Here is a 21,471-nt window from a genome sequence, read left to right on the forward strand (position 1 = left end):
TTTAAGCATGGCGTCCTGGAGACCCAGGAAGCCACCGCAGGGTCCCAACGGCCTGGCGTGCTGGCATCGCGGGGTGACGTTCTCTGAACATCAGAGGCAGAGGAAGCCCTTCCAGACCAGAGTACAGGGGCAGGGGAGGCCCAAGAAGGAGGACGGAGGGGGCTCCCCGGAAGGCCTGGGGGTGAGCGGGTGGTCCCAAGGCAGATGGCTAGACAACGGTGACGATTCGAGGTGAAGAAGCCGGGAAGGGGCGCTGCCCAGGGCTTCGAGGCCACCTGCTGCGGTGCGGCCGCCCTCCCCGCCCTGGCGTTTCCACGGGGCTCTGCTAAGCTGAGGGGCGCCTCGGCCAGCTTCTCCCAGGAGGCTGGAGCCCTCGGCCCAGCGGCCACCGCCTCTAACGCCGCCGTCTGTAAAGACGACAGCTACGACGGTGGCTGGTGGGGTTCACCGCAGGAGTGGGTCTAGGGGAGGGGTGGCGGGGACCCCAGCAGCCCAGAGGCCAAGGCCTGGAGTGGATGGGGCCTGGGCTGGGGGGGGACAGAGGGAGGGGTGGGGAGCTGGGCGTCTGTCCTGTCTGCCCAAGGAAGACGTGTCCCACCTCAGCCTGGACGCGAGGAGCACGAACTCCCAGGAGGCCCCTCCTGTCCTTCCTGTGCCCCCTCGAACCAGGGCTCAGCTGACCCTCCTGACGTCATGGGATGGGGCGCCTTCACCGGGCAGCAGCCTCTCTGGTGCCCTCAATCATTCTGAGAGGAGATGGGATGTCGGGGGGGGGGGCAAGGGTCAGGGAACAGGGTCAGGGCCCACAGCAAGCAAGCGGCAGGGCCTCCTGCCTCCCCGCCCCCATCTTGTCACTTGGGAAGGAAGGAAGGAGAGGGTGTCCCCAAGGAGCGGTGACCTCAGAGGCTGTTTTCACAATGGCCCCTCTGGGGGCAGGACATTAAATGGACAACTGGTTTCCTTCTCAGCTGTCGAAATGCCACCCTGCCCCCAAGCACACCGCACCCTGGGCCCCTCTCAGGGGGAGGGCGGGTGGGACAGAGCAGCCCGTGGTGTCAGCCCCAGAGCTTTGCTGGGAAGAAAAGGAGCCCAGAGCGGCCTCAGTTTCCCTCTTTAGAGGGTAGGACACCCTGCCTGGGTATGCGGGAGCCCGCCTGCATGGCCCCTGGGACTCTGGCCCAGAAGACAAGAGGCCCAGCCCCGGGGACAGGCGGGGGGTTGGCGGGGGCGGGGACGCAGGCCGAGACCTGAGCGGGGGCTGCCTTCCCAGTCCCCCCTCCCATCGTCTTGGGTTTCTGGGCAGAGGTGTCTTGGCTAATTCGGGTACCTATTTCTGGATGTCTCAGCTGCCACTGGCTCCTTAAAAATAACCCACCCCTGGACTCAGGCCACGACCACCCCTTGTCAAGGCGGCTGACAGGTGTCGGGCCCTGCCAGGGGGAGAGGTGGGCACAGTAGGGCGAGGACAGTGGGCTGGGCGGGGCGGGGGCCCGACACCCAGGGGCAGGGCCCACCAGGAGGGTTTGGGCCGAGGGACCGTGAGACCCCAGCTGTAGACCGAGCGAGAGGCTGTAACCTGAGGGGGCAGCAGAGCCCCGGGAAGGGACCTCAGGATGCGAGAAAACGGCTCGGCTTCCTGGAGGGCTTAGCAGAGACCCATCCGTTGGTTAATTTTGCATGGAGCTTAAATTGCTCTGGGAAAATTAACATTCTTGACAGAGGCTTCGGAAAACTGTTCCCACCTTAGCAATGCGATGTAAACGCATTTTTAGATGATGAACTTGTGTTTTTCTTATACAAATCTCCCGGGGCGGGGGGCCATAACTATTGTCTTCAAGCTGTAGCAAGTTGTCATGAACTCTGTTTTTCGAAACCCGGGGCCAACATTCTGATGCAGCTGCTCCGAGCGTTCCCAGGCCCGGCTGCCTCAGGTCTGTGTGGTGGCCAGCTCACGGATAGACGGTCCCCGAGAGCGCTGGCCCGGCGCCGCCCACACCTGGACACATGCAGCCAGGCCCGGGTACAGGCTTCCCCGCAGACGTTGACACGTTCAAGGGCATCCACAGGGCCTGGGAAAGCAGGCTGAGGGAGGGACGGGGCCGTCCACTCAGTTCTTGGAGGCCATGTGCGCCTGGCACGGGCACCAGGCTGAGGGGCCCCCACAGAGAAACAGCCCAGACCCCGTCCTCACGAGCCGGGGCTCAGTCTGCTGTCTGCTGGGGCAAGGGGGAGACGGGGGTGCGTGTGGGGGAACAGAATGTCTCGTGCACGCTTGTGATTCTGGAAGAGGGCTCTGCAGAGGGCCACGGGAGACCCCAGGGGATCCCTGGGCACCCCCATAAGAGGACACGGGGTCCTAACGGGAAAGCGTCAGTCAGAGAAGGGAGCCTGGGCTCACACCTGAGGAGGGGGCCTTGTGGGGATGGCGGGCGGAAAGGCCAGGGAAGGTCCAAGGTTCCCACTCGGAGGTGCCAAGCTCTGTAATTTGGGGGCTCCCTGGGAGCCCCCCCCCCATCTAGGCCCGAGAGCAGAGACCACCAAGAGGGAGGTTTTGAGGCCGCAGCAGCAGCACGGCTCCGTGGTGCAGAGCAGCCCGCGGGCCCCCGCCCCCGCCCCCCGCCGGCCTGGACGAGCTGCGTGCATCCTGGATGACCCTCCTCAGGGAATGCTATAGAGAGGATGTCTGCCCTGCCACGACCTTCCAGCATCCCGTCCAGCTCCGGGAGTCCAAGCTCCAGGCTGGAGCCAGGGCAGGAAGGGGGGCGGAATGGGATCAGATCAGGGGCGAAGAGGGCTGGGGGGCCTGGAGCCCTGGAGGAAGCCAGGCGGCCTGCTGGGGAGGCCCCGAGCGCAGGAGCCGCCCGCCCAAGGCCGGAGAGTTGGCCCAAGACCCCTGTTGATGGGCGTCCCCTTGCAGCCCCACTCCAAGGGCCCATCCCCCACCCATTCCAGCCCCTCTAGGTCAAGGCAATTCGTAATCCTCACCCCGGTCTCCCTCCACCCCTGCAGAAACCACCCACCCACCATGTCTGACGAGGAAGTGTGAGTACCCGCCCTGCCTCGGGACCCCTGGACCTCGGCTGTGCTCAGAGGTCAGAGGACCCCCCGCCGAGAGCTCCCACCCCCCTCACCCCCCTCCCCCTCTCTCCCCCACAGTGAACACGTCGAGGGTAAGTGTGGAAGCCAGACTGTCTCTGCATCAGCCTCTAGACAGAAAGTCCAGGTGGGGAGGGCCAGCCGCTGCTGGAGCCTCTCCCAGGGAGCCCCCGTTGGAAGCCGCGTCCGATCGCCCCCTCTGTGAATGGGCTCCCACTCCTGCCCCTGCACCTCTTCTCAAAGGCCAGGGCCCGAGGCCCAGTCCCTGCACTGCAGGCTCGTCTGGGCAGCGGGGCCGCCCTCCCAGGATAGGACCTGGGCCTCCGCAGCCCAGACCCCTCCCCGGGAGCCACAGTCACCGCCAGAGCCTCTTCCTCCTCCCGGGCCCCTCTCTGGCCGGCCAGAGTGGCGTGGCAGTGGGCGACGGGGCAGGCGGGCGCCACCCTCCTCGCCTCCCAGGCTGGTCCCCGGCGCGCCCTCTAGCTGGCCCCTCTCCTTTGCTCTACCCCTGACAGAGGAGTAGAGAGGGACGGTAACCGAGGTAGCCCCGGAAGTCCCCCCGCCCCACATGTCCACTCTCGTCCCCAGGGGGCCTCCAGTCCCCCCCCACAGACTCACCAAGTAACTGTCCACCTTCCTCATCCTTAATCCCCACTTGCCATCACCCCTAACTGCCCACCTCGTTACTCGATTAACAGGAAGCACTCACTGATCCCTCATTAATACTTTTTGCATTGTTATGTGTTACTTATACATAATAACCTCATCCACGGTGTCCATGGTGTGTGAAGCTACCTGGGATTTGGTTGTGAAGACACTCACCCCGTTAATAGCAAGTCTGGGTGTGTGGGCCCTGCCTGCCTCTCCACAGCTCTGCCTCTCTCTGTCTCTGCCTTTGTCTCTGTCTCTGTGTCTCTCTCTGTTTCTCCCAGCATCCTCCCCTCCCCCCTCCCTCTGGGAGCAGGAACCTCCAGGCGGATCTGGAGACCCCTCCCTAGCCCAAGTCTGTGGGAGCCTCCTGGTGGGCCGTGCCCAGGCAGGCGTGGGAGCGGAGCCACGGCCCCTGGGAAGGGCGCGCACGGGTGGTTCTCAGGCCCGACGGGCGCTCGTGCGCGGCCGCTGGCACCCGCTCAACCGCGGGAAGGCTTTCCCGAACTCCACCAGGCAGGCTTCTCCTGTGGGGCGTTCTGGGCGCTAGGTTTTGAAAATATTTTGAAAACACTTGGCTGCCCTAACAACGTGAGCAAAACATTTCTTTTTCGGCTGAAAAGGTAGAAAGACTCCTTCTGAGAGGGAGCCGTGGCCCCGGGAGCCGCCCTTCGCCAGGGAAGGCGACGGGGCCGGGGGCACAGGTCCCCCGAGCTGGGTCCTCTAAGACCTGCCTTGGCCGCCCACGTTCAGGCCCACGTCTCCTGGGCTTGTCCCATGACACCTTCAGAGTCAGACTTAGCGAGACCCTCCGGTGCACAGGCACCGCAGTCCAGAGCAGGCTCCCCGCGGATGCGGAAGGGGCTCGGAGACCCCCAGGGCCGGGAGGAGGTCACACTGCAGAGGCGAGGCCGAGGCCTGAGCTCTCTGAGGTCCTGCAGGCCCTTGAAGCAGGGCCAGCCTCCCCCGGTCCCTGGAGCTCCTGCTGCCCACCACCCTCCCCTGCACCTGGGACTGCCTCCCTTCCTCGCCCCCACCACGTGGCCCCTGACAGCTGTCCTGTTCCCTCTCTCCCTCCTGCACCCTCTGGCTCCCTCCTCAGAAGAGGCCCAGGAGGAAGGTAAGTGGGGTCCAGGACCCCAGCCCCTCGCCCACCCTCCAGCCCTCTGCCCCCCGACCTCAGTGACCCTGCGTGCCTCCCCCGCCTAAGGACGTGCAGTGTGCTCCTGGCCTAACCTCTCCTCTCTCCTCCTGCCACCGCACACCCAGCGCCCCCCTCGCCTGCAGAAGCCCATGAGGTCCACGAGGAAGGTATGAGGACACAGGGCTTCTGGCCACATGGGGCGCCCGGGGCTGGCTGGGACACGCAGCGGGGGGCGGGGGGGAACAGTCAGGCGCCAGCCAGCCAAGGGGCCCCCACATGTGGCCCCAGCGTAACCCATTAACCACGGCCAGTGCTTGACCAGATAGGGGGCCCCGAGGGCCCGCACCCCCAAACATGGGCAGGGTGGCAGACGGGGTCCTCCACCCCCTGGCCCAGGGAGGGCTGGTCAGTGGGGGGACTGCTGGACCAGATGTAGACCTAGCTGCCCCGGAGACAGCCCTGAAGCCAGCCTTCCACCCCAGGGTGGGTACCTCAGAGCCCCGCAGCGCCTGACCCCTCGGCAGGGCCGGGGACCCGGGCTGGATCTCGGTGAGCACAGGGCGATGGCGGGGCAGGCCCCGCGGTCAGCGTCCTGAGCCGGGCCCGTCAGCCCCCCGCCGGAGCCCTTGTCACTCCCCAGCCGTGCTTGGGTCCTTGGTCAGAGCAGCTGAGGGCTGGCGCCTGCTGCCCGAGCGCCCTGGCAGGCGTGTCTCCCACTCTCGGGCTGGTAGGAAGCTTCCTGGGCTACAGGCCCCCAGCCCCTGGTCCCACCCCGCCGGGTCACAGCCCTGCCCCTGCACGGAAGTCTTCTGGGGGCCTGAAGAAGGCGGGAAGAGGGGAGGCGGCAGAGGCAGGCAGGGTCCCGACAGCCCCGTGCCCAGCAGCGAAGTCCTGACAGGAGCAGAGAGCGGGGCGGGAAACTCCGAGGAGAGGCAGGGACGGGACCTGGGGGGACGCTGCCCCGGGCCAGCACTGCCCTTGTCTCGCTCACTCCTCGCACCCTCCCCACCCCTTGGCCTCGGCCACTGACCCTCCCATGGCCACCGGCTGTCTCCATTAACCTTGGATCCTTTCTCCTTTGACCCCTGACCCACGCATGGCCTCCTTAGTCCATGAAGTTCATGAACCAGGTAGGTGCCATGACTTCAGTCTCGTGTGGGCGCATGTGCACACGTGGCCGTGTGCGGGTGTGAGCTGCCTCCCGGCCGCGAAGAACGAGAGGGGCCGCGTAACCTACTCACCGTGTGTTCCGCTCGCCCGCGGCTCCCCTCCCCTCAGCCTCTGCCCCAAGGTTCACAGCTGGTTCTCTCTCTTCCCCCCCTTTCCCCCCACGGTGCCGCTTTTGCAGAGGAAGTCCAGGAAGGTAGGTTCGCCCCCGACCCCAGTCCCCGTACCGGGGCCTGAGCCCCCACCACTTCTTCCTCCTTCCCTGCATGACTCTCGCTGCCATTCCTGCTGGGGACAGGGTGGGGACAGTCAGGCCTGGGGCGCTGGCTCAGGCGGGACTGGCTGCCGGGAAGCAGGCAGAGGGCCTTCAGGGCTGGGGGCACGAGACCGTTCCCGGGTCGCCGGCAGGCAGATGGAGGCGGTCAGCCCGAGGTCAAGAGCAGAGCCGAGTGTAGGGCCTGAGACGGGTGTGGGCCTCGAGAGGGTTGTGCTGGGGTCCACTGGGACCCTCGGGATCCACCAGGGCTGGGTGGGGAAGAGCAGAGGAGGAGAGGCAGGGCAGGTGGCCTCCGCCCTGCCCCAGATAGCAGGGCAGAGAGGGGAAGTAAGGCGGGGGCTAAAGGAAGGGTGGAGAGGCAAGTGGGGTGAAGCAGAAAGTCAGGCTGAGGCTGAGGTGGGGATGTCGGGGACCCGGAACAGCTGGGGGCCTTGCGTGCAAACGAGCAATCAGTCAGGTCCCAGCATCCCACCCATCGCCTGGGCTGGAGCCAGACACACCCAGGCGCGAGGAGGCCCCCTGGGTGGGCCTGCCCTACCTGGGGTGGAGGTGACGGCGGTGCGGGCTCAAGTCAGCGCCCTAGTCGGGCAGCCCCTGCCTTCACACAATGTCTCAGGGGGCCACAGGGGGCCTCCCGGCTGGGCCAGAACCTGGAGCACAGCCCCCGAAGCGAGGCCACCTGTAAGAGAAAGGGATGTGCCGGCCCTGAGGGTCGGGCAGCGAATGCTGAGCCTTGCAGGAGCCGGGGTGCAAGCAAGGGCTGTGGTGGTCACAAGGTCACCAGGTCACCCTGGAACCGGCCCTGAGGCCAACAGACAGACAGACAGACAGACAGGGCTGGCGATGCCGGGCCGCTGCCCGCCTGCCTGCTGCCTGGGGAGCTTTGCTGCGTGGTACCTGGCCTCCCCCCACACCCTCCCCTGGCGTCTGCTCCCAAAGCGCCGTCTCCCTCAGTCTCCCCAAGCTCATAGCCCCCCACCAGGTGCGGGGGGAAGTGACGTCAGGCCCGCCTGAAAACTGAGTCGTACCAGGGGGCTGGGGGCGCTCTTTGTGGGAGTGGGGTTGGGTGCTAAGGAACCGTGCGATCTGTGAGCCGAGGGGGATGTGAGGGGAGACCCTGCCCAAGGCCCTCCCACCCCCAACAGGCCTGGGGCCAGACCAAGTGCAGGGGGCGTTGGCGGTTCAGACATGCTGACGGCCAGGCGTCATTGCCACCAAAGGGCCCAGGGCAGGGACTGAAGGATGGGGCTAGGGTGCTGCCAGGCCCCCTGCAGATCCCGGGCTGCATCCAGGCCGGCCAGGACCTCCCCAGGGCCCGGGGAGGCAGGGAGGGTCAAATGAAGCAGCCCCCACGTGAGGGCGGCTGGGTTAGCCCAGCCAGGTGGGGTCTCAGGTCTGAGGGCTGCAGCCCGGACAGGCCACCTGTCGTAAGCCCAGTCCTGTGAGATGGCCCAGCCAGGCTCTGCAAGAGAAGCCTCTTAAGGGGCTGGGACAGGCTCCCTTGGGAGTCAGGAGCCCCCCCGCCTTGGGGCCGAGCGGACGCAGGGCCCTTCGGGGCTCTGCGTGAGCACCCTCGTCTCCTTGGGCTGGGACTGACCAGGTCTGAGGCCCCAAGAAGCTTTATTAACCGAGTTGTTCCAGACCCCCTCGGGCTTCAGCCCAACCAAACCCAGGCGTTCGGTCCCCAGAACCGCTCACCCCCGGTGGAAAGACTCAAAGAAGCCGGCAGCCAGCACCCACAGGCCGTCAGCGGCCTCTCCAGCCACCGCCTCCTGGGGTGGGGCCGGGTCTCTCCTGGGGCATCCTGGCCGCACAGCTCCTCCAGCCCCTACCCAGACGCAAGTTCTCTGGCCTTCAGCTGGGGTCACAAACAGGGTCCAGGCCAACGCACACCCAGGGGAAGAGGGGTCGGGGTGTGCCCCCTGGCTGGCGTCTGCCCTGGGCCCTCACCCGTGCCCCTGCTCGCACCCCGACTCACCCCTGCTGCCCTGCCGCTTCCTCTTGCGTGTGCACTTTCCTGAAGATGCCGAGGAAGGGTGGGAGGGTGAGGCAGGTAAGGCCCCTGGCCGCACGCAGCTCGTCCGCACAGACCCGCAGACGCGCCTGCCCGCCTGTCTGTCCTCTTCTCCCAGCACCGGGGCCTCCGAAGGCCAGGTCTTGCAGCTTCGCTCTGCGTTTGCCTCGGGACTTAGCACTGCCTGACGCCACGATGGGGCGGTCAGTGGGGAACGGCCAGCAGACCGGAGCCTGGGCAGGGGAATGCTCCCCCCACCCCCGGTCTTTGCCCCCCCCCGCCCCCCCCACCGCCATCTCTGGTCTTTCTCTCCTGCCTCTGCCCCCTGAGGATGCTCTATGTCTGGGCTCCGTTTTCGCTTCTCCCGCCGGTGTCCTGGGCCCCGCACCCGAGCTCCTCTCCTCAGACCCCACAGGGACCTCCGTGGGCCCAGAGTGGGGGCAAGACCCCCTTTGCCCCTGGTGGGGTCTTTGCCCCCAGCCTGAGCCCCCAGGGACCCGGTGGCCGGAGTGCGCTGTCCATCTCACTTGGTCTCTCTCCCCTCTCCCCTCTCCCCACGCCGGTGCCCTGCTGACCAGAGGAGAAGCCAAGACTCAAGTGAGTGTGGGGTGGGCAGGGATGGACGTCGGGCGGGTGGGGCGGGCAGGGTGAGGCCTGGAGCCCAGGCTTGGAGGAGAAGCCCGGGCGGGCAGGCTGGACGGGGCCCGAGGCCACCTGCGGAACCAGGTGCCCCAGGGCTGGGCTCCAGGCCCCCGAGGAAGCAGCAAAGTGCATCAGGCTCTGGAAACCCCACCCCCTGAGAGCAGCAGCTGCTTCTTTGCTCCTTGGTTTGGTGTTGAAGGTTCCAGATTTCTGCTGAGGCATCATGGGAATGGGGTCACTGGGGACAGCCCCCCCCCCACACACAGGTGGGGGTCAGACCTCCCAGAGACGGGCAGAGACAGACTCTGGAAGTCCAGTCGGGCGTGGTTCTGGACTTCCAGAACCACGTGGATCATCCAGTGTTGGCAAGGAGGGCTTCCTGCAGGAGGAGACAATGGACGGAGGGAGGAAGGGGTGCAGGAAGTTGGGGAAGACAGGGCAGAGAGAGGGAGGCCCCACGCAGCTCCCTGTGCCCTCTCCGGCCCCCCTGTACCGGCCTGCTGCCGTCCGTCTCCCAGGGCCCTAGATGTGAAATAGGCGTGAAAGTGGGGCGGTGGGAAGGAGGGTCTCACCCCTGAAATCCACCTGGGAACAAAACCTTGACCGCAGCCACGATCCCTCCCTTCACGGGGGCCTCGACCCTCTCTGGGGAACCATCTTCCTTGCTCGAAGGGACTTTCTTTCTCTCGTTTTGCCCACATGTCAGTGAGTGGTTCAGAGATGTTTTGTTTTAATCCGACTTTCCTGACTTTTCTGTTTCTGATAAGTACGTACGAAGCCACGGCACTCTGCACGTGCTTTGCCCCCCATCCTTCAGAGGATTCATGCCTGCCTTTGCTCTGCACGGGATGGAATGTCAGCGCGTATGAGCGCACGCCAAGTGTTCGCTCCCACTTAGGGGAGCCTTACGGACTCTCCAAAGAAGACTGGAGATATGTGAACGTATAGCCAGCACATTTCCGTCCGTTACACTTTATTTTTCAGCAGTTTTAAAGAAAGCTGCCGGGTCACAAGATATTTTCTAGTTTTAAAAAAATGTTTGTGTTTTCATTATGAAAATAAAACACCTCATTAAAGAAAATTTGGAAAATACGTAAAAGTCCAATGAAAAAAAATCATCTATAACTCTCCCACCCCGCCTGCCAGACTGCGGAAAAGAGTAGAAAGGAATAAAAAGGCCTTATTTCTTCCTACTCTTTTTCCATGCATCGGGCTCGGAAAAAAAGACTGAAACTGAGCTGTTTTTCAAACATCGTCCTGTCTATACAGCCTTGAATTCTGCTTTTTTTAAAATGCAGCGCTGTTTCTAAGTATTTTTCCATGTTTTTACATAGTCTTCTTAAATATTTTGAATGGCCACATAATATTCCATCAATTGGACAAACCATAATTTTCCTAACCATTCCTCTATTGCAGGATATTAAGGCTTTCCCCAATATTTTACTATCATAAATAACGCTGGGTGGAAAGCATTTTCTGTCTTTCGGGTTATTTCCCTAGGCCTCATTCCCAGAATGGAATTACTGGGTCAAAGAGTAGGAACGTTCTTAAGGCTTTTGATATCGTCTGCCAAACGGCTTCCACGAGGGCCGCCAGCGCGGTCTCCACGCCGCATGCCCGGGGACCGCGACGTGCCTGCACACGGAGCCTCTGACGGATGGATGAGAAACGGCCTCTCTGGGTTGTTTTCCTTCGCATTCCTTTGATGGCCTTTCCCTCGTGTGTTGACTGGTGGTCTTTCTTCTTGGGGAGCTGCTAGCTTACGCTCTCTGCCCATTTATCTAACGGCGGGGGTGTCTCTGTGTTTTCTTAATCATCAGTTTGCATAAGGATATAAGTCTTCTCTGTATTTGCTGAAAAGATTTTTCTAGTCTGGTTTTTCTTTCCCCCCTTTTGCGCTGTGTCTTTTTCCATGTCCATAAGTTTTTCATTTGCATGGAGTTCCCGAGCAGGACCTTCCGAGCTTAGAAAATCCTTTCCTGCGCCAGCATCCCGGTCCATATTCAGTTCCACTTTCTTCTTTTTTGAAGAAATTGTTGTTGTTCTTGTTGATTTAACTCTTTGCTCCATCTGAAATGTATTCAGGGGAGGGTGGAGAGCATGGCTGTTACAGCCGGCCGGATTCGGGGAGAGGCCTCATTTCTTCTTCGCACTGCTGTCTGCCCGGCCCCCCTTCCTCTGGGTCCCCAGAAAGAAAGATCAAAGAGAGGCCAGAGAAACGCAAAGCGTCATCCGAGACAGCCGTTCCTGACCGCAGAGGCCAAAGGCCCTGGGAGGGTGTGCGGTGACCACCCTGCCCTCTGGTCTGACCTCGCCACATTTGTTTATTTGTTTGAGAAAGAAAGCTAGGCTACCCTTCCTGGACAGAGGGGGGCGAGACAGCTCTTGCGAGGTCCAGAAGTTGGCAAAACAGAGGGATGCTTGAAACCTCCTCGAAGGGTCAAGCCATTCTGGGGACAGTAGGTTATATGTGTGATAAGAGCAAAGGTCAGGCAGTGCATCCTCAGCCAGGTGCCAGGCTGAAGGCGGGAGGGCCAGGCCGGGTCGGGTCAGGCCAGCTGTCCCGGTGGGGTCCCCACTCGTCTCCACTCACGAGCCTCTCTCTCTTCTTCAGACTCACGGCTCCTAAGATCCCGGAAGGGGAGAAAGTAGACTTCGATGTAAGTTTCGGGGACCCAGAGCAACACACCCTCCCCGCAGCCCCCAGCTTCCAGGCTGCAGGCTAAGCCTGAGGAGGCCACCTCCTCTAGAGCAGCCAGAGCTCAGGCTCCCTGGTTCCACGCAATTCTGCTTTAATTCATTCCTGGACCGGAAGAAACTCCTCCAGTAATAGACACTTTTCTTCCCTCCTCCCCCCACCCATCCATCCATCTGTGCGTCCATCCATCTGTCCTTTTCTCCATCCGTCTGTATCCTTCATCCCTCCATTCATCAGTCCGTCCATCCGTCACTCACCCATCCATTTATCCACCCATCATCCATCCACTCAACCAGATACTCACCCACCGATCTACACATCCATGCTTTCCTCCTCCCACCCGCCCACCCACCTATCCATCCATCCTCCGCCCACCCAACCATCTATCCATCCATCCAGCCAGCCAGCCACTCAACCAGATACTCACCCACCGATCTACACATCCATGCTTTCCTCCACCCACCCACCCACCCACCTATCCATCCATCCTCTGCCCACCCAACCATCTATCCACCCATCCATCCATCCACTCAACCAGATCCTCACCCACCGATCTATACATCCATGCTTTCCTCCACCCACCCACCTATCCATCCATCCTCCGCCCACCCACCCACCTATCCATCCATCCTCCACCCACCCAACCATCTATCCACCCATCCATCCATCCATCCACTCAACCAGATACTCACCCACCAATCTACACATCCATGCTTTCCTCCACCCACCCACCCACCCACCCACCTATCCATCCATCCTCCGCCCACCCAACCATCTATCCATCCATCCATCCATCCATCCACTCAACCAGATACTCACCCACTGATCTACACATCCATGCTTTCCTCCACCCACCCACCCACCCATCCATCCATCCTCCACCCACCCAACCATCTATCCACCCATCCATCCATCCATCCACTCAACCAGATACTCACCCACCGATCTACACATCCATGCTTTCCTCCACCCACCCACCCACCCACCTATCCATCCATCCTCCGCCCACCCAACCATCTATCCACCCATCCATCCGTCTGTGCATCCACCCATCTGTCCTTTCCTCCAACCATCTATAGCCTTCATCCATCCATTCATCTATCCGTCCATCCATTTATCTACCCATCGTCCATCCACTCATCTACCCACTCATCCACGTACCCACCCACCCACCCATCCACTCACCCATCCATTCCCCCACCCATCCATCTGTGTATCCAACAGGCTACCTCACTCCCCAATTTCCTCCCTGCCCGATCCACGCAGGGCACCTCTGGGCACGACAACGGGGCCATGTCAGGGCCAGTCCGTCCCAGGGGGGCTGACTGACCTCAGGGCCGCGCCTGGCCTGGACTCACCACGGGGAGGGCACCGCTCCTACCCTGTGGCTAAGGGAGCAGGCAGCCGCCAGCCCCCAGGAGGGCCAGGGAGCCCGGCGTTCCGGAGGAGGGCTGGGGGTGACAGGCCTGTTCCACACAGGACATCCAGAAGAAGCGGCAGAACAAAGACCTCATGGAGTTGCAGGCTCTCATCGACAGCCACTTCGAGGCCCGGAAGAAGGAGGAAGAGGAGCTGGTCGCGCTCAAGGAGAGAATCGTGAGTGCCGGCAGCCGTGGGCGGGCGTGGGCCCGGGGTGGCCAGGCCGCAGTGACCCGGCCCTCGTCCGGCTGCAGGAGAAGCGCCGTGCGGAGAGAGCTGAACAGCAGAGGATCCGGGCCGAGAAGGAGAGGGAGCGTCAGAACAGACTGGCGGTGAGGCACCCCCCCAGCCCCCGGCCCCAGAAACGCCAGGCTCCCAGAACCCCCTTCTCCCGACGTTCCCCTTGACACCGGCCAAGGACCCGGGCCGGTGGCTAAGGTCCCCACGCCCTGCAGGACCCCCGCGAGAGGGCTGACCCGACCAGGACCTGGACCTTCCAGAAGGTTCCAAGCCCAGGCAGTCCTCGATGCCTGCCCTGAGGTCTTGGGGTGGGGTCTCCGCAGGAGGAGAAAGCCCGGCGGGAGGAAGAGGACGCCAAGAGGAAGGCCGAGGACGACCTGAAGAAGAAGAAGGCCCTGTCCTCCATGGGCGTCAACTACAGCAGCTACCTGGCCAAGGTGAGCACGGGGCCTGTGGCCCGGGGGTCCCCGCCACGCCCTCAGGCCGGCCGTGCTACGTCCCCACTGTCGTGTCCCCTCAGGCTGACCAGAAGAGAGGCAAGAAGCAGACGGCCCGGGAGATGAAGAAGAAAGTCCTGGCCGAGCGGCGGAAGCCCCTCAACATCGACCACCTCAGCGAGGAGAAGCTCACGTGAGGACGCCCCTCGGGGTGTGGGGGGCCCGGCCCCAGCCTCCCGGGGCTGACCTGCCAACCTCCCTCTCTGCCGCTCCCTCCCCAGGGACAAGGCCAAGGAGCTCTGGGAAACCCTGTACCAGCTGGAGACCAACAAGTTTGAGTGCGCGGAGAAGCTGAAGCGACAGAAATACGAAGTGAGCTAAGCTCCTGCGCCCTCGTCTGCCGGCGGGCACCCCTGGGCACCCCGAGTCCCCCCGGACCCCGCCGAGGCCCCTGTCCTGCGGGGGCCCTGCCTGGGTGTCCTCCAGGCCAGTCTCCCCACATCGTTCTGGCTCCCAGGGCTGGCGGGACGGAGCATTGGGGCAGAGTGCCCTCGGGGGGCTGGGGGGAGACCGTGGAAAGCCAGCAGTGTCCCAAGCCCACCAGGTTGGCACCAAGCTCCTCTGTGGTGGGGGTCCTCCCCAGTCCCCTCCCAGGCCCCCAAGCTCAGAGCTGGGGAGGGGGCTGGGACGGTGCCCCTCCCCCGGGGGCTGGGCGCCAGGAGTTGCCTGAGAGGGGCTCACGACTCAGGACGGCAGCCCTGGGTGGACACCATCCCTCGGAGTCTGGGCCTGGGGGTGGGGCTGGGGGCACCAGTCCTGGGGAAGGACCCGCTGCGTGAAGCACAGACCCTTCTGGCCTCCAGGGTCCCAGGGAAAGGACCTTCCACTCTCAGGGCACCTCTCCCAGCTTCCTCTACTGGCCCCTGAGATGGAGGGTGTGGGAGACCAGTACTGACAGACAGGCAAGTCCTGCCTCCTTCTCAGGATCCCGGTGCCCTTGGGCGAGTTGCCTGGTCTTCCTGCGCCTCGATTTCCCCACCTCTAACTGGAGCAGGACCACGCCCCTCCCAGGCCACCCCCAGGGGCCTGTGTATCGCTGCCGGCCTGCAGGCAGGACCAGGCGCGGGGGCATCACGGCTCTCTGCTGATACTCCCCTGGGAGGGCCGGCCTCGGAAATGGGCTTCAGAGAGAGCCCAGAGCGGCCCTACTCCTGTCCAGGAGGCTGAGCCAGGGCCGAACTGCTGCCTGATAGACTGTGCATGGCCCACGATGGGTCCCCGGGCGCTAAAAGAAACACACGAGCCCTGGCCCAGAATAGCCCAGCGCACGGTGGGTGCCGGAGCCTCAACTGCCCACCCAGCCCCCTAACCGTCTCGGTCTTTCTAGATCATGAACGTCCGGGCCAGAGTGGAGATGCTGGCCAAGTTGTAAGTAGCCGGGGTCCACCCTGGACCGGGCTCTGAGTGTTCATGCACGGTGGGCCTCTCGCATGGCGAAAACCTGGGTCGTTGCAGGTGTCGGCGGCAGGGGGCACGGAGACCCCGGAGGCCTTCCTCTTCTCCTCCCGCCTTCCTCCTCCCCCCTGCCTGCCACCTGGGGGCTGCTGAGGCTGACCTGCTGTCTCGGCTGGCAGCGGGGGCCGGGCCTTGCCTTCCCCCAGCCTCCCCCCGGGCAGTCGGCAGGAGAGAGCAGCTGGGCGGAGGACTGAGAGGCCGCAGGGCTCTGAGCTCGGGCCCACCAGGTAGGGGCTCTGCTTGCAAGCCTCGCCTCCGCCCCGTGCCCCCTGCCCCACATCCCGCAGAGTCTGGAAGGTAAGTGGCAGCTCCTGGGCTGCTGTGTGTCATAGCCCAGGTCTCCAGCTCGGGCCATCAAGAGTAGGTCGGAGGCACAAGCCCAAGGGTCCTCCAACCAAAGGAGCCGGGACGCAGTAAGAGCGCCGAGACCTGCCAGGGCCGCCGAGGGGCCCACAGGGCAGGAGGCCACTCCCCGGCCTGGCCCTGCTTGGACGTGGCAGGTAAGTCGCCTGTGTTGTTTGCAGATTACCAACCTCAGGAGCCGCATCGACCAGGCCCAGAAGCAGTGAGTAGCTCTGCCTGTCCCTTGCTCTGCACGGGACACACGACCCCACGGGTCAGCTGCCACGGGCGCGCCAGGGCCCTGGCGATTTCAGCCTGTGTCGGTGGCAGCTGGCCTTCAGCAGGGTAGTAACAGGACTAGCCAGACGGCCACTTGGGCCAGCATGTCGGGACCCTGCACCCCTGGACCCACAGCCTCCTCTCAGCCCTAACCCCAGAGCCCAGAAGGATGGCAGCTTGGGGGAGGGCTGGCAGGAGCCCCCTGGACAGCCTTCAGAGTGGCCTGGCGAAGCCAGACTGGGCTCCTGGACGTACCAGCAGCGTGTCACTTCAAAGGTGGCCTGGGACCAGGGATCAGGGGCCTGGGCTTTGTCACCCGCCCCTCCGTGGCCCTGGGTGAAATCACTGGTCCCTCAGGACGGTGACGCCTCGGGGTCCACGGGACCCTCTACGACAACTGCTGGGTAAGGCCCGGAGAGGGATTTTGTCCCGGAGCCTGGTGGCCCGGATGGGGCGCGCCCCAAGGTGGGCAGTGGGGCTGGTGAAGGAGACGCGCCCTCCTCCCTGCCTCCGTGCAGGGCAGGGGTTTTTGCAGGTCCCTTTGAGAGGGGGCCGTTTGGCCAGGTATGTGCATGAGCACGTGTGTGTGCGTGCGTGTGCATGGCTGGGAGGGCTCTCAGGCTGTGGGCACAGCCCCAGCGCCGGGCCTTCTCCTGAAGCCTTGGGAGCTGCAGGGCCCATTCCAGCCCGAAGCCCAAAAAAGAGCTCTGATCACCAGCCCATCCTAACTCGCCCCCAGCTCGCTCCCGGCTCACTGGCGTGCAGAGGGCTCAGCCAGATGCAGCGGGTTCCTAGGACCACCGTCCCTTGGGGTGGGACCTCCCGACCCCAGGGTCCAGTTCTAGCCAGTGGCTGATTCTGGAACAAGACCCTCCCTGCTGCCGAGTCCACCAGGCTGGGACTGCTGGCCTGGAGTGCAGGACCAGAATAGCCCACTGCCCCAGGAGGCTGTGACTCAGGGCGCAGAGACTCTTTTCAGGACAAAGTAGCTGGGAAGGTGGCAGCTTCCCACGCGGTCTGCTTGACGTAGGGCCCCAGAGTCTCCCTGCCGCCTGTGTCTCGAGCCCCTCGGGTGGGGGAGGGAGGGAGGGGGAGGCGGACCAGGCTCTCGCCAGCCCCCACTTAGCCTCACTGACTCCCTCTGCGCAAAGCCGCCCGAGCCTGGCTAGGCAGGTACAGGTGAGTCACTGCTGCTGGATTGGAGCTGGGGGACGCGCTGGGGCTTCCAGAGCCGGGCCGGGCAGAGCTGCCAGGGGCCAGGGGAGGGGTTGGCCAGGGTCCCGGATACCCTCATGCTCAAGACCACCTTGCTTCCCATTTGTAGCAGCAAAAAGGCCGGGACCACGGCCAAGGGCAAAGTCGGCGGGCGCTGGAAGTAAAGCAGCCGAAGAAGTTCCCAGAGGCAGAGACCCTCAGCCTGTGGGGCCCACGTGGAGGCATCCAGCTCCCGGGCACCTCCTGTGTCTCTGTCCGCGCTGCCCCCAACCTCTGGGGTCTGTAAATAAAGCTAGCAGACTCCCCTCGGACAGGTGTGCCCTGGCTCATGGATGGGGCCCTGGGGGGCGGTGGCCATTCTGCAGCTAGGGTGCCCGCAGGACCCTGGGCAGTCATCTTAGGGGGTCAGCTCAGGAGACCGCGGGGCCATGGCTCTACTGTGCCGTGAACGCTATGCCCCGGACACCCACCGGCTCTGCCAGTGGCTTCCAATTCTGTCAACGGGTTTTCACCCCTAGAACCTTCTGTCTCCATTCCGAGAGCCCACACACTGCTCAGTTCTCCACCCCAGCGCCCAGCCCCCCAGGTCAGCTCTGAAGCTGGTTTGGGGCGGTAGAGCTTGGCTTTTGCAGGGGGTCTGGGAGGCAGGCCCAGGGCACAGTGGGACACTTCACAAACGTCCCCCAGAGATGGGGCGGAAGGAGAGTCCAGAGCACGAGAGGTGCACACAGCCCCAGGAAAGGAGTGGAAAAGCACATTTCAGGGAGCAGACACAGCAAACACAGACCGTTCTTTCTATATTATCTGAGAATACAGTGCTCACTGTGTAATAAGTCTGAAAGTCCTGACCAAATAGAATTACGGAAAATATAAATCACAAAAATTGGATCAAGACATAGGAGCTCGCACAGCCAAGTATCCACAGAGGAAGTTGCCGGAGTCTGGACCCGCCCCCTAGGAAGGCTCTGCAGAGCGGTGGAAAGTAGGGAGCATCTCCGATCAGCCCGCCGTGGGGGCCGGGACCCCGACAACGAGGTCGCCCGCCCAGATGGCACATGGCACGCAACCCAACGCACACATCCGTGCCCCCTCACGTGCCCTCCCCCGCATATACATCCATAGATATGCGTGGACTGCGCCCCTCCCCACCCCCATGACAGGGCAGTTTGCAGTCGGTGTAAATACCCTGAGCACAGCCACTGTGCTTTCCTGCAGGGATTCGAAGATGAACACCTTCATGTAGTAAATGGTGGGGTCCGTTGACCCCCAGCACTGTCCCTCCACTCGCACAGAACTAACGGGACTCAAGTTGCCCTGGGGAGAGGTGGTCAGCACATGCGAGAAGCAGATTCAGCTCACCGAGATTGTACAGATTCAGAACAACGTGCGCTGAGTCACACATGGCGGAAGCCCAGGGAATGAACAAGTCCGGGATCTGAGTGGGAGATTTTCAAGCACGTCTCATAGTCACAGAGAGGTCAGGAGGATCTAAGTTGAGGGGGCAGGCATGTGAGGTTCAAAGAAAACAGTTAGACTCGACCGATGGAGGTTGATGGACCACGGTTCCTCCAATCTAGAGCGGCGTGTGAAACATTTCAGAAGCAGATTATAGAGGAGGATTCAGAGCAAGTCTCAGGCTCTAATGGGAATGTCCCAGCCAACGGTCTGCGGCCCAGTCAGAACCAAGGGCAGGTAGCTTATTAGCGGACGTTTAGAAATGCAAAAACACACTGAATAGATGAGGAGTCACAGAGGAAATTGGGATGGGACTTGGGAAGCACCTTGGAGCTGAGCGATAATGCGGGACCAGAGCAGAACCTGGTGCTGCTGACTCCAGACCTGCAGGGAAATGTCAGGGCCTGAAGGTTGGGGTTGGGGGAGACCCATATTTTTAATAAGTTACACATCACATTCAAGAAGTTAGAAAAGGAACAAAAAACTAAAACAGTAGGAGAAGCATGGAAATGAGTAAGGAAAAGAGAAGAAGACAGTAAAATAAAGAAACAAAATTGGCAGGGAAGGTCAACAGAGAAAAAAATTGGCTCTTCAAAAGGACTGATAAAACAGTCCAACATCTGGCATGAAAATCAGGTAGGAAGGGGAGAAGACATAAAGCACGTTGAAATGAAGAGAGAGCATGTGACAAAGGTGGCAGAGACTGAATTAGCAGTAAGAGCAGAGCATAGACAACTCTGTGACCATATATATGAAACCTAGATAAAGTGGCCAGTTTCCAGGGGAAACAGACTTTACCGCATTGAAGCATGAAACTCGAATACACTGACTTCATCTTAAAGATGTTGAACCAACAATTAAACAACTCCCCACCAAAAAATACGAAGATTTTGAAAATTACATCATGACCAAGGGGGTCCTCTCTAGTGCAAAAAGAGTTTTATATTAGACAACTGAATAATATGACGATTTATGACACATAAAGAGTTTAAAGGCTGGGGAAAAAAATTGGATGACACAGAACACAGTTTACGAATTCTTAGTCAATTAGGAATAAAAGGCAATTTCCGCAACCTGAGGAAGACATCTTCCAAAATCCTGCAGCAAATCATCTTAATAGTAAAAGGTTAGAAGGTTTTCTTGCCTACTAGTCCCTTAAAAGAAACTACCATTATTCACAATCAAATAACTGTCTATAAGGAAACCCAGGAAAATCTGCGATTCTAAGTTTTTAGAATTAAGAAGAGTGAGGATGTGTGCATGTGAGCACAAGAGAGAAAAATTGAAAGGTAGGAGGCAATGTTCAAAGATGTCATTTACAAGAGAAACGTAAAAAAACAGGATAAGAACAAATCTAACAAAAGATGTGAAAGATAGTTAGAGTGATAATAAAATCCCTTTATTGAAAAGTATTACAGAAGAGCTACGTCACTGGAGATGTCACCATGTTCCACAAGATCTTTAAAATGTTTTTTCTCCCTAAATTAATCTGTGAATTCAGGGCAACTCACCCACATTCCAATATGGATTCCCATGTAAATTGACACTGATTATAAAATTCCTGTGGAAGGAAATGGGGTCTGAATATCAGAAGTCTGAGGTTGGGGAATCTGACCTACCAGCCACCCTCCCATGTGAAGCTGGGTTCCCTAAGCTGCTGGAATGTCTGCTCCCAGATGGACACAGAAAAGAGAGTGAAGCCTCCCACACAGGGGAACTTGATGGTGGGGGTGGGGGGGGGCGGGCAGACATGGTGCCAGGAATAACCGGGGAAAGGATGGGATATGTTGACTGAAATAAAAATGTACAATGGGAGAGCTGTGAGTTTCAGTTTCATTTGGGGTCTTACTAAAGACTATAGCCTGGGAAACAGCATCGCAGTAGCTCTGAGGAACTGTTCCAAAGATGTAGGAGAGGGCAATCAGTATATACGTGATTTTGGTAAAGGGGTACGTACCATCAAGAGCACATCTTGGTAGAAGGTTGCTGCTGGTCACAAGGAACAGGTATCTCAGTTAATGATTTTAGTGTTTTTCTAAGTATGAGAAGATGCAAGAATCCGGGTTCATAAATTTTCTCCTGAAAATATCAAACTACCTGAGGGCCTGTTCTGCCTGTTTTCCCAGAGCACAGAGTGTCTCATTCCTGATCTTTGCCTTGAATTCCTTTCAGGGTGTGTTGTAGGTGGAACTGGGTGGTGGGCAACATTCTTTTACAGCTGAAACAGCTGCATATCCACTGAGAACAAAATAAAATAAGTGCTGTCCTCCTTCATACCATCCACCAAAAATCCACTCCTGGTCATCGAAAGACCTAAGTCTGAAAATGAAAACCTTCAAAATTTTAAGAAAAAACTATAGGAGAGTAATCAGAAAGCTCTCCTACCAGGGAAAATTTCTTAAATAAGGCATAAACCCCCCCAAATCATAAAACATAAGACTGATAAATTCAACAAGAATAAAGTTTCAAAAATAAACTTCTCTGCATCGGAAGACACCATGAGTGAAAATGCAAGGCATCTCTCGGGAGGAGATATTTGTAACACACATCAGTGATGAAGAATTAGTATTCAGTGTATACTGTAGGCCCTATGCATCATGGAGTCAACCAACCTCGGACTGAAAGTGCTCAAAAAGGAAAATTCCAGGAAGTTCTCAAAAGCAAAACTAGCATCTGCCGCATGCCAGCAACTATTTATGTAGTATTTACAACTAGTTACACAGCGTTTATATTGTATTAGATATTATAGATAATGTAGAGATGGTTTGAAGTACACAGGAGGATGTGCTTAGGTTGCAAACACATCACTGTTTTATATAAGGGACTTAACCATCCCTGGATTTTGGTATCTGTGGAGTCCTGGGACCAATCCCCCTCAGACAC

General features: G+C 60.3%; 1 protein-coding gene across 2 annotated transcripts; it reads left to right on the plus strand.

The window, feature by feature from the left end:
- The first annotated feature begins 6,005 nt into the window (after window positions 1-6,005).
- Window positions 6,006-17,297, plus strand: TNNT3 (troponin T3, fast skeletal type). Of its 2 annotated transcripts, XM_070046226.1 has the most exons (11): window positions 6,006-6,018; window positions 6,237-6,251; window positions 8,925-8,943; window positions 11,603-11,648; window positions 13,166-13,282; window positions 13,360-13,437; window positions 13,669-13,782; window positions 13,866-13,975; window positions 14,064-14,154; window positions 15,822-15,862; window positions 17,243-17,297. In XM_070046226.1, the coding sequence occupies exons 5-11, from the start codon at window positions 13,199-13,201 to the stop codon at window positions 17,295-17,297; spliced, it is 573 nt and encodes a 190-aa protein (XP_069902327.1). In that variant the 5' UTR covers window positions 6,006-6,018; window positions 6,237-6,251; window positions 8,925-8,943; window positions 11,603-11,648; window positions 13,166-13,198. The 2 variants fall into 2 exon arrangements, with proteins under 2 accessions (XP_069902327.1, XP_060159842.2); XM_060303859.2 differs by lacking the exons at window positions 6,006-6,018; window positions 6,237-6,251; window positions 8,925-8,943; window positions 11,603-11,648; window positions 15,822-15,862 and adding an exon at window positions 15,170-15,210 and having other exon boundaries at window positions 13,184-13,282.
- Window positions 17,298-21,471: the final 4,174 nt, after the last annotated feature.

This window comes from Globicephala melas, chromosome 8, assembly GCF_963455315.2.
Source record: "Globicephala melas chromosome 8, mGloMel1.2, whole genome shotgun sequence".
Taxonomy (NCBI): domain Eukaryota; kingdom Metazoa; phylum Chordata; class Mammalia; order Artiodactyla; family Delphinidae; genus Globicephala; species Globicephala melas.